We start from the raw sequence: 12,691 nt of genomic DNA, 5'->3' as shown, positions 1-12,691 counted from the left end.
AGATAAAAGCTTTTGTTATGGATAAGTTCAACAACCGTACTTGGGATAAGGAGCTAGAGAGAAAGAAAAAGTACTATATTGAAGTGTTTAATCCCACTCATAGTCATCAACCAAAAGCACACATAGAGGCAAATATTTCTTGGAGAGCCAAAATTTTCATTGCTTAGTTAAGGAGATAAAAGCTTTTGTTATGGATAAGTTCAACGACCGTACTTGGGATAAGGAGCTAGAGAGAAAGAAAAAATACTATATTGAAGTGTTTAATCCCACTCATAGTCATCAACCAAAAGCACACATAGAGGCAAATATTTCTTGGAGAGCCAAAATTTTCATTGCTTAGTTAAGGACTAATTCTCATCAACTCTGTTGTGAAACAGGGCTTTGGAAAAGGCCAAAAGAAGTATGGGAGGAAAGAGTATGCATTTTTTGTTTTTCTGGAAAAGTGGAAACATAAAAACATTTCATTTTAGAATGTGAGGCCTTCAAAGAGAATAAAGAAAGTTATGCAGATATGGTGGCAGCTAGCTCTTGGGATAATCTATTTAGTGAGGGGTTTGTCAAGTTATGCAGATATGGTGGCAGCTAGCTCTTGGGATAATCTATTTAGTGAGGGGTTTGTCGAGAAGCTGAGAGCATTTATTGTGAAGCTTCATAGAAAAAAGGGCCTAATACATCATGCAGATGAAGAAGCAATCTGTCCCATAGGCAATTTGTGAGGCCTTAGGCTTAGAGTTTAATTCTTTCTTTCTTTCTTCTATATTGAAGAGTTTAATTTTTCTCATAATCATCAACAAGAAAAATTTTCGTTTATGGGGAGACTCTTACAGTGTTTTGTTTTGGGATAAGGAACTATTAACAAAGATAAAGTACTATATTAAAGAGTTTAATTCCTTTCATAATCATCACGGTGGAAAAGGCAAAAGGAAGTGTGGGAATAAAAAGATAAAGTATTATATTGAAGAGTTTAATTCTTTTCACGAAAAAAACCAAAAGAAGCGTGGGAATAAAGAATATGTATTTTGGGGAAACAGAAAAGTATTTCATTTTAGAATGTAAGGACTTCAAAGAAGATATTCTGACAGCTAGCTCTTGGGATAATTTATGTAGTGAGAGGTTTGTCAAAAAACTAAAAGCGTTTATTGTAGGAATTCACGAGAAAAAAATTAAATACAAAATTCACATAGAAAAACAATCTGTGTTATATACCATATTTAACTTTATAAAAATTAAAATAATTCCTTTTTGACATTTTATTTACTATATGACAAATAGCATCCACGTCTCTCTACTTCAATATCCACATCATTGGCCCACTGCAAAATCATTTTACCCTGACGTGCGAAGTCATTTACACCAACCTTCTCTATTAAGTTTTTAACTCCTTAGATGCCTCGACATCACTCCGTCCCATGCCTTGCCATAACGTTGCATAACCTTGTCGCACATGTCCCAACGCCACGTAGTGCAACGGCACCCATCCACCACTCCCCATTGCATCATGGTCTGCATACTGTGACATGACTTTTTCCAAGTCGTTTCTTTGTGTTGCATCTCGAGTAAGTTCCTTTCCTTTTCTCCAAATTACTCCAGAGATTAACTGTTGAAAACTCACATGTTTGCTATCAAAACGGGTGGTTGTAACATTGTTTCCGCTGTTGAATGGATTCCACCTCCTTGCACCCTTTCCGACTTCCAAGGCAACATTACTATTTCTCTACGCTCCCAAAGTTAAGGAACCTTCTACACCTGCCAGTGGTGGTCCTGCTTTTGCCGACCCCACCAACGGGGGGCACAGCCCATCGCTCCCCCAACGCAACCTACCAAGGCGTCCCAATAACCACCCTTGTGCCTTATGCCAAACCCCTAAAATGCACTCGTTGGGGTAGGTTGATGGTTTAATAATAGATTGGCTAATGCCGCAGAAGCTATCAGACGCATCCGAAACTTTGTTTTTCCAATGGGCCCACAGCTAGCGTTCAGATAAGATGTTGAATTCTTGGAAAGCCGCCCCGCGGAAATACTCCGTAGATTAACTTTGGTATCAATTTTAATTTTAAATTTTAAATTCAAATAAAAAATAAATTATTTATTTTATAATATTTTTAAAATTTTTTGAAAAATTAAAATGAGTATAAATTTAAATATATAAATAACTTTTAACTTTTTGTAAGGCGTAAATATTTTATTTTGATTATAGTTTTAACACATTTAAATTTATCCGGATTTAAATATTTAATCATATATAAAATAAGATAACTAATGATAATAATAATTCATCTGAAAAACTAATGATACATCTCTTTCGCTTTCGTGGTAATATATAAATCGTAAAAACCTTGATACTCACACTGCATTAACGCGATGACCATGTTTACATCTTTAAAGATAGGCTATGGATTAAAGATAGGCTAGCGAATAGACATGTTTAAAGATAGGTTATGGATTAAAGATAGGCTATGGAATAGATTGTTTCTTATCTGTTTGATGTATTTGGTTTTTTTTGTGAAACTTCACAATAAATGCTCCTAATTTTTCGATAAATTCCTCTCTAAATTTAAATAGATTATCCCAAGAGCTTATCTTCATAACTTATCTTGGTAGCAAGAGCTTGCTGCTAGCTTATCTTCATAACTTTCCTTGTTGCCTTTGATGTTTGGAAGGCCTCACATTCTAAAATAAAATGTTTTTCTATTTCCATTTATCTTGAAGAACAAAAAAATGCATACCTTTTTTCCCACACTTCTTTGGACCTTTTCCTGCGCCCTGATTCACCTCTCAATTGATGAAAATTAATTTTCAACCACGCATTTACGATCCGGTTACCCCATGGAACGAGATAAAATAAAGAAATGGCCAGGTGGGCTGTCGTAATACATAAAACCCTGGGATAAAACATAATTTCGTCGAATATACTCGTTCGATGGTTACCCAGTCCCGACGTCTCTGATACATTATTTTACGAAATTCCATGTCCTGATCACGTCTGTATCATCGGTGGCGTTTGTCAACGTCCTACTTACTGTAAAACAGGTACGTTCTTTAATGCGAAAACATTGATCAATGCTTCCAACGCTCAACCAACAACGACACAATCAGAGCCTTCAACAATCAATGCTTCCAACAAACAACCAACAAGTTCACATGAATATAAATAAATGAGAATTTTGCCCGTCTTTTCGTCTATCAAGTCCCGCGACGTGTAATCCACCCTCGTTCGGTAGTCTTACTTTGTCCCGAAATACGGATAGTGTTCCCGTGGCTCCACAATTTCTAAGCAAAAATTTAATAGATAGTAGACGCGAAGGAGCAGGGAGATCGCTTCTTGAAGTATGGAGGAGACTCAGAATTTTGTGGTGAAGATCGAAGAGGGAAAGAAAGCGCAGATTGGCGAGCCTTCAGTCGGCCCTGTTTACCGAAACATTTTAGCGAAGGATGGCTTCGCACCTCTGCCGCAAGGGATCGAGTCCTGCTGGGACATTTTCAGGTGCTTCTCATTTCTCACCTGACATTTTTTTTAAAGTTAAATTCAAGGTGTTTAAGTCCGTCATCGCCTTGATATGCCGATTCTTTATTTAGTTGATTCAGTTTTTGAGAGAAATTATAACAAAATGTATGTGTCCATGGAAGCTTTCCTTTCCAGAAAAAGAAAGAATGTAAACCAATTCTTCGCTGTATGAATCTTAAGCGCGATAAGATAAAACGGCTGAACCAAAATTTGTAGTAGAATTTAGCATTAATTAGACCATTATACGTTATTCCACAATGCGTGCTTTTCCGAATCAGTTTTGTTAGTTATGATTTTAAGCCTACTTATAGGTTTAATGACCCAGCGCGTTGGAATCTGCAAAGTTTTGATAGATTCTAGGAGGTTTTCTTCAGAGCAAATTGCTTGGTCACGTGGTTTAAACTTTACGCCAATGATAAGGTCATGTTCGAGATTCCTCTATGCACTTTAGCTGGCGTTTCTTTTCTTTAGCGAAATAAAATCAATATACCTTGTTACATTGTTTTTGTTTTTTTTAAATGTTTAATGGTTATATTTTCTCATTGAAATTGCAAGTTTAAAAAATGTAATTGGTATAATTTAAGTGTATTAGAGATTTTTGTAGAATATTGAATCTATTTATATAATTAAAAAGATAATTTAAATAAAGAAAAAATACAATTTAAGAAGTGTATCTTTTGATTTTGGTAAAAATATATATAAAAATGTTTGACAATTTCAATAAATATATATGCTTTCAATATGTGAGGGGCTGTAAGCTAATGGGCATTAATAAGCTAAATTTATTTGGTCTCCTGGCCAACAATGGGAGGTCTGTTAGGTGTTTGTGTCTATAGTGCTTATAATGGTTGTAGACCGAGTTGCTACCCCTTTGGGGAAGTAGGCCATGAACCCCAGCTACAAGATTTCTAGTGTTACCTTATATTATGATATAGTAAATCTCAAATTAAATGCTAATCATCTTTAGAGATCATCACTTTTTCTAATCACGAATCTATATTATTTGCTTTTAATTTTATATGCATTAAAAAGAGGTTTTAAATTATGAAAATAGAGTTTATATATTGTAAATATTGGGGAAGATGTGGGGTAGGGAGCTTATAGGTATTAGGGGTATAAACGGGATATTATGTAAAAGTAGGGATCAGTAAGGGTTTTTTTAATTAGAAAGATGTATTCCGGAGGTAGGGGGGAAGAGGTTTCAACAAAAGAAATTTGGGAGGTTTTTATCAATATCTAGTGAGGTTAGAGATATTCTTTAATATCCCATGAAGTGCTATGACATAGGTTGATTTAATATCCCATGAAGTGCTATGACACAGGTTGATTAAGTGGAGACCATGTGGTGTATGGTAGGCCAAGACACTTGTGCAAACTTTTATAAATAACTTCGAGAACCGTTAGTGTAAAGCGACACTTACTTGTGCACACTTTTGTAAATAACTTCTATTAATTAACTTTAATTTACTTATTTTGACTAAAATCCAAGACAATGGTCTTCCAACTCAAGTTAACTCAAAGGAAGGCATAAGTTTTCTATTGAGCCATTCAAAGTGCATAACTAGGTGGGGTGCTTTTGCAAATTTTCATAAATAAAATTTATTTAAAAAAAACCAACTTTTATTACTTAACTACTTAATTCGACTCCAATCCTAAGATCTATTCAGTTGGACTCAAATACAAGATTTACAAATCTTTATTGAGCCATTCAATGTATAATAATAAGTAGATGGTCCTAGCAAAACGTTTGTTAAACTGAAACATACCTAATAAGAAGCTTACTACCAAAGCATGCTTCCCTTGCATTCATTGATTCTATTCAATTATTAAGTTTCAATTTAGAGAATCCTTCAATTTATTACCCAATATGTACACTCGTCTTTCATGAATGTAAATGTTGAAAAAACTTTTCTAAAGCTTAATAAGATCTCAATTTCTATCTTTTAAACATCATTAATCATTTTAAACTGGTCTCTCTTCAACTTTTAATTTTAAAATTCAATTTGATGAGAGTAAACTATAAATATGGTGAATATCAACTTAAAATAAATACAATTTCTTAAAAGGATGTTGATTAGTCCATATCATTAAGTAAAAGGTGTTTGATTAGTCAATTGTATTACGACGTAGAAGGTGTTTGATTGGTCAGTTGTATCATTAGGTAGAAAGTGGTTGACTCGTTAGTTGAGTAGAGAACCCATTTGAAAGGCAACATCTGAATGACTAAAAATAAAAATAAAAATTATGAGTTTTAATCATGGAGAAATCAACATTGATTTGAGAAGAAAAGTTTGTTTGTAGATTTTTGAGACACCCTTAACTTTACCAGAAATGTAATGCATAGATTTGAAAACACAAAACCCCTATAGAACCATACTGAAGCACAATGTATCCAACTTTACCGAGAGTGCAATGCATATATTTGAAAAAACAAAACCCATATACAACCAGATTGAAGCACAGTGTATGCCAATCATGATATCGATTTCTTACTTTTGTTTTAAAAGATTAACAAACAAGTTAGTTTATAGAACCTAATTTGTACAACATAAATATAACTTAATTTATGGTTTGTAACTTAGGATAGCTATTTAGAGTCTAGACATAACAACTAGGTTCATGGGTTAATATGCCCTTCAAAAGTGGGTTCCCAAACTCATATTTATATTAATCTTTTAATGTTTTTGTTTACATATTAGATTTCTCTTTGTGCTTTTAGTTTCAAAACCATGCTTTAAACTACACTTTAATGGTAGGTGTACATTCCTTATGTGATTTCAAGTTTACTATCCAGTTTCCCATTTCTCAAATCTGTTTAAAGGTTAGATTATACCCATCTATAGACCTTCATACTAAAATAATGAAAATAAAAAGTCATTCTTATAGTCCCTTGGCTTCCAGAGGCAAGGCATTGAATATCCATTTTCATAGATCTATTTTAAAGGGTCTTTTAAGGTTTCTTGATTATACCAACCTACAAACCATCGTACTAATGAAACTTAAAGGTCATGGCACATATTTATAGAATCCTAGCTTCAAAAACAATGTGTGAAATAATTGTATTCTTTCTTGTCAATGCAAAACTTTGAACAGTCCAAAACTTGTGTGGCCTTTTTTACTGTAAACTTTTATGTTACCCAAGGTTCAAAGTTTATGTGTTCAAACAACACCACCACCACCAACAACAACAACAACAATAGTCTAATTTAATGTGAGAGCCTAGGTAGATGTCAAATTGATATATGAGGACCCATCCGCACAATGATTTGACTTAGTCTATGGAGGTGCACTTACCCTACCCTCTTTGAATCAAACCTGTGAACTTCAAGAAGGAAACACATGTTCTTAACTATTAGGCCCACTTAGGTTGTATAGTTGGTTCTACCTCACCAAATTAGTTGCCATTGCAAATATGGTAGGAATGAATTTGAGTTTCATATTACCATTTTAGGATCAAAATATTAAGTAAAAACTTGAAGACTCTAGATGTTCAAAGTCCATTATCAGTCTAGTTTCTTTGTTGCTTCAAGGCCTAATTTTTACAATTTTCCCAACTAATATACAAATTTAGCTTAAATAAATTTGGTTGTACAATCTTTTGGTAATCATCACACATGACATGGGAGGTTCTTCTATTAAAAGTGCCAACAACTAGTGTGGGGTTTACTTACCTACCAAATTATATAATATCAAATGGTGTTAAGTCTCAACTTGAAGGGTAAAAACAAAACTTAAGGAACCAAAAGAGAATTCATAAGAGATTCACTAGGTTCAAAGTTTTGCTACTGCACTGATACACTATAGAAATGTTCTTACAAATCTTAGAGAAGGCCATGGCTTTTCCTCCCAAGCTACTCTCGAGGTAGTCTCTTTCCCTCAGGATCCATCTTATTGCATATAGTTGCCTAGAAGGTTGTGAGGAAAATTTTGATAAGAATGAACCCTATGCATATTACAAACCCATTGTCAATTGTGCTTCTTCTTCTTACAATGGGTTAGTAGGTGAACCAAGAAGGATTATTATAATAGAAAGATTTAGAAGTGAGTGAGTATGTAACTATCATCCATCAAAAAGTGGGTAACCCATCGGAGAAAATTTTCTCCTCCTTGGAAAACCAGCCAGCCAATAGCCCTGTATGATTAGCACATAGCATGATGCCAAGAACCTCCACTTCTTACTCCAGTCAGAGTTCTCTCTCCCATCCGACATTGCTTTTTGAAGGATAGGTGGGTCATCCATAGGCAAGTGCTTTAACCATTTTGTAATCATGTGATTTTACTTAATTATGGGAATATGTAATATTCCTAATTAGCCATGGCTAATTGGAATATTCGATTTTGCTCAATTTTGCCTTCTATAGTTAGTTATAAATAAAAAAATAGTGAGGAAGGGGGACATAACTCACTTCGTGAATAAAGCCACTCCCTAGTAGCACAACGGTGTAACTTAAAAAGGGGAGCCAAGGGGGCCCAAGGACCACATAGAGAAGGGGCCCATGCAGACACTTGGAGGGACTGCGCAGATGGAGAAGGAACACGTGGCAAGAGAGAGGCTATGTTGGAGGAGGTGGGCCTTAGGGTTTTGAGAGAGGCCAACGCTATAAAGGAGAGAGGAGCCTTCTCATTTTGATCATTCGATTATGTTGCATTTGAGCTAGTCACTTCGACTTAGAGCACGCTGGTTGTTTAGCCTGTCTGCAGCACTGTTTAGTGCATCGAGTGTCTCTGTTCGGAGATCTCACCCTTAGTCCCGGGGGACTTTGAGTGCCTGCTCGGGCAAGGTAGTTCCATCAGTATTTTGCAGGATGAGCGATTTCTGGAGTGAGGAGGAGCTGAGTATTTTGATGACTGCGCAGACTTGAGAGGGGAGGATGTAGTTCTTTTGGGTAGGAGCTTCGGATTGGGTTTTTGTGGAGGATTTGCGCTGGGAGATTGAGCAAGGGATCAACCCTTGCATATTGGAGGATCTTGGCAGAGTTTCGGGCAGAGTTTTGGAGGTTTCTCTTCAGGGGCAGCGCAGAGCCTTGAGGGATTGCGTAGATCCCCAAGAGGGTGATTTTTGGGGTCAGCAATTTTAGAAAAGCTTTTTGGGCTTTTCTGGGTTTATTGAGCAGAGGCTGATTCCAGAGTTTCAACATTTTCTGAGGAGGGGAACAACCCCAAATTCTCATTTGATTTCAGCAGTCGCAGCAACATAACAGTTCTCTGGCAGTTTGGACGCAGTTCAGAGAGAGGCCATTTCCTTACCATTCTGAGTGTATTTCTTCACTTGCCTTGTGCAAGTCGAGGTGCTATCCTTCTGATCACCTCTTGTACTCTTTCCATTACTCAGTATAATAAAATGGCTTAGCATTTCTCTCTGCATTTCTCGAGTATCTGCTTATTTTCTATGTATACATTATTATATGTTGCACTATTGTTATTTCTCTAGTTGGAGTTTTCTTGTATTTGAGGGATATCTCTGGTAAGGGATATTACAGAATACTAATATGGATCAAGGGGAAAACTGGATGATTGACTGATCTTTCCTGTATTTTTGTTTCCTCACTTCAAGTGGGAGGCTAGTCTTTGACTCTAGTCTAGTGGGATCTCTTGTGAGGCCTTAGGGTTTAAGTAAGGGCATTACTGGGTAGGCTATAATTGAAATAATGTGCCCATGATATTCCATACTTACCACTTTTTATCTTTCCCATTGTTTCATCTTTATTCTTCAGGTTGGTGGTCATTGGTTATGGGGATTGGCACCCTTTCATCCTGATCCTTGAATCTGGTCCGCAAATTTTTTCCTTGGAAGTTGATGTAGCTAAAAGAAAGGTAGAAGCATAAGAAAGCCACAATGAAAGAAAAAGACAAAATGCAAAATATGGTTAGGACATTTGATTAACGTGTGGACAAAAGCCTAACATGAGCTCTACCCCCCTCATTAGTGTCACCCAATTCCTTAAGCATATAATGCTTCATCTATTAAAAGGAACTCTTGTATTGTCCCAACCCTGATGAGTGATAAATTGACTCATCATTAAGGGGTATTAAATGGAAAATCTCAAAAACAAAGCTTGGGCTCCTAAGCTATGCACCCAAATCAAAGAAAATCATAAAGAAGTAAAAGGTGCACCAGAGGGGTGGAAAAAGTAGGCCGAGGAAAGGGGTAACTCATGCCTCCACGATTCTCCCTCCTTATGTCTATACACTCAAAATGTTGGACCTCCATTATTTCTCACTTGGCCATGGCACTTTGCCTTGAAGTCACTCTCACTCTATTGCTACCATTTTCATGCACACCTATGGAATGATGAGCTAACTTGGGACATGTCTCTTCCCCTTGGGGGCCGGAAACACCTGATAGGGTTATCCATCCATCCATCCCTAACATAGGGAGATAACTTGTTTGTGGGACTTGATCTAGTTAGACATATGAAGGTGAACTTTGTGTGAAGTATTATTGTGCCCACAACATTAGGTCTTGTCCACTATGATATATTTATGGTTATTGTCTCTAATGATTGGTGCTTTTCACTTGATCTTGAGAGGGTTTTGTCAATAGGTATTATTATAGCAGCAGAGGTCTTTGGAGACATGATATCCTCCTTCGCAATAACATTCCAGAGGTTGTTTTACATATCTCAGAGAGTAGATATGACATTGTTGTTGTAGTGTTGCCTATCGAAAGTAGAGTGTTGGGCTACTTGATGACCCCACATGGTACTTGACACTTCAAGGTACCCCAAAATGCTGAAATGTTAAACCCGTGAAGCTTGATGTCATAAATATCGATGATGTGCCCAATGGACCCAAGATGACCCTAGGCTAGCTTTGACACTGTTTGATGGATGTCACTTGCTCTAGAGCTTGGATGATGATTGTTATCCTTGTGATGATAGGGGAGGGCTTGCACATCACTTTTGAGCCCCAATGCTCAAGTATGAGAGTGCCACATCACCCTTGTTTCCCTTTAGAGGGTGACATTTGGCACCATGGAGATGACGTCTTGGCAAGGATGTGAAAATTCACTGCAGCAACTGATTTACTTTACCTACTTATTTTCCAATAAGTTATTTATGAAATTCCTTTAATAAACATTAAAATAAATTCTATTGCAGATATCATGCCATAATACAGAAACAAACACATGCACAAGAATCAACACATCAACACAAATATTTTCGACAACAGTCCCTGGAAAAATCGTTGCAGCAAGGGAGGATTTTTATTATTCAACAATTCTTTAGTACAACAGGGTGCCAAACTGGCTTACCCAACAGAGAGAAAAATTCTCTAGCACTTCTCCCAATCTCAGCGTCAGCCTGGCTGACCTCTGCGTAACTCCCAGACACTTTGTGTCGGCCCCTGCCTCTCTACGTCAACACTGGGCCTCTCTGCATCACCCACACAGGCCCTCCAGTGATTGCGCCGTCTACTGCCGCCTCTCCAACCTCTGCGTCTGCCTCTCCAACCTCTGTGCTGGTCTTCTGGTGCTGCTCCTGACTCTCCGTTTTGTACTTGCTGCCTCCTGTTGCTCTCTAGACCACCAGTTCGAATTTCTCAGCTAACCCCTCTCCAGAAATCGAACTGACTGGTCTCCCTCAGTGCGTTCTCCAACTGACCCTCAAGCCTCCTCTTATACTTTTCTCGTTGGTCTATCAACGGCCGAGATTAAATCTCTGATCAACAACTACGATTAGATTTGGCTTGATCCATGACTTTGGGACCCTTCTAATTCAATTTTATATTAATACCCATTAATATTCTATTTTTCCTAAGTTTAGACTTAGGAACTCCATTAAAAATATTAATTATTTTAATATCTTCCAAACCGGTTAGAATCTACCCAAACCATTTCTAGGTCTTGGAGATCTCATGTGCTTTAGCCTCTCCACCAATTTTCATGGCAAGAGCACATCCGATGCTACCCCAAATCAACAATGGATGCACTTTGGAGGTATGCCCATGATTTTAGAGCTACATTTTGGAGTATGGAGCATTCATTAGCCCACTTCACACTTGTGACATTTAGAGGTCATTGTGGAGGTGATGTGATAGTGGGGGAGGTCTTTCTCCCATACATGTGGGTAATTATGGCACTTTATGTTATGTTTTTGAGCTATGAGGTTGGCTTGTAACCTCTCTCTTGGAGAACACTCAAGGTAAACTTGTAACTAGGGCTTCTTACTTGTATAGTTGCAAAAGTGAGGGAGTTAAGTCTCATATAAATAGAGACTCCTCCACTCTTTTCATATCATCATCACACACTCTATTCTTTTCCTCCTTAGGAGAGTGTGAGCTAGTCCTTTTCACTACTATGGGCAATATGTGATATTTTTGTGGTGCGACTTTCTTGAGGAATGGATTTTTGCATGGAGATGTTATTCTAGGATTGAAAGAAGTGCCTTTATGGAGGATTTTGTAAATTTAATGCTTTATCATTGATAGTTTGAATGTTGAATTTATGAAGCAGGGTTTCTATTTGGGCCATGACTTAATGCTTAATTATTATTGGGCCATGACTTAATGCTTAATTATTATTGGAATCTTGCTACATTATTGCATGTAAATTGTGTTATTTAAGGCTTATAGAGAAACTTTGAATGTGCATTCCGTATATTTAATTTCTCCCCTCACAAGAATAATAGTTAGGGTTTGAAAATGGATGCCCTATCGATCCCCCTTACTCCATCAAAGACTTTCCCTTGAATTTTAGGTATAAAAGACTCCATTAAACCATACTAAGATAAGGCACTAATCATTGGTGTGTTGATCATTTATAAATATTGTTAAAATCCATATTCTTTCTCCCATTCCTAGACGTCTAGGGTTAGCTGCTAGGGTTTCTAGGGCAGATTTATGCATAAAAGTAAATTTTGTGGCTCATAAATTAGGAATTGCATCTATAAATTACTACGTTGCATGGGTTCCCGAACCCGGGGGTGGGGTTCTCGAACCCGTCCCGGGTTCTCGTCCCCAAGTACCAGATTCGGGTTCGGGTGCTTCTGAGAAGAACCCATAAGAACCGGGTTCTTCATTAAAAAAAATTGGGTTCTTTTGTCTTGACGGGTACGGAGAAGCCTGATGATGGGTACTTGGAACCCCAAAATCAGGTTCTCTTGTGTTCTTTGGGGTTCATTTTAGTTTTTATATTTTATTTTGTAATTAATTTAATGGGCTTCCCCTAATATTTTAGGTAGCTAG

The 12,691-nt window shown here is 37.0% G+C and overlaps 1 protein-coding gene across 3 annotated transcripts in view; it reads left to right on the top strand.

Annotated features, from left to right (window-relative positions):
* The window catches only part of LOC149154613 (putative CoA ligase CCL6), a 305,760-nt gene that overhangs the window by 2,461 nt on the left and 290,608 nt on the right, over window positions 1-12,691 (top strand). For 2 of the 3 annotated variants that reach the window (XM_089440151.1, XM_089440149.1), the window contains exon 1: window positions 3,177-3,484. The exons of the other annotated variant lie outside the window; for it this stretch is intronic. In XM_089440151.1, coding sequence (XP_089296277.1) covers window positions 3,330-3,484 — 155 coding nt within the window. In that variant the 5' untranslated portion in view covers window positions 3,177-3,329. Of the gene's footprint in view, window positions 1-3,176; window positions 3,485-12,691 lie in introns of those variants that run through there. 3 annotated transcript variants of the gene reach the window in all.

This window comes from Pinus tabuliformis, chromosome 9 (assembly GCF_031772625.1).
Source record: "Pinus tabuliformis cultivar Carrire ecotype Pingquan chromosome 9, CPIR1, whole genome shotgun sequence".
NCBI lineage: Eukaryota > Viridiplantae > Streptophyta > Pinopsida > Pinales > Pinaceae > Pinus > Pinus tabuliformis.
The sequence above is the reverse complement of the archived record's forward strand: the minus strand, read 5'-3'. Positions and strand labels throughout refer to the sequence as shown.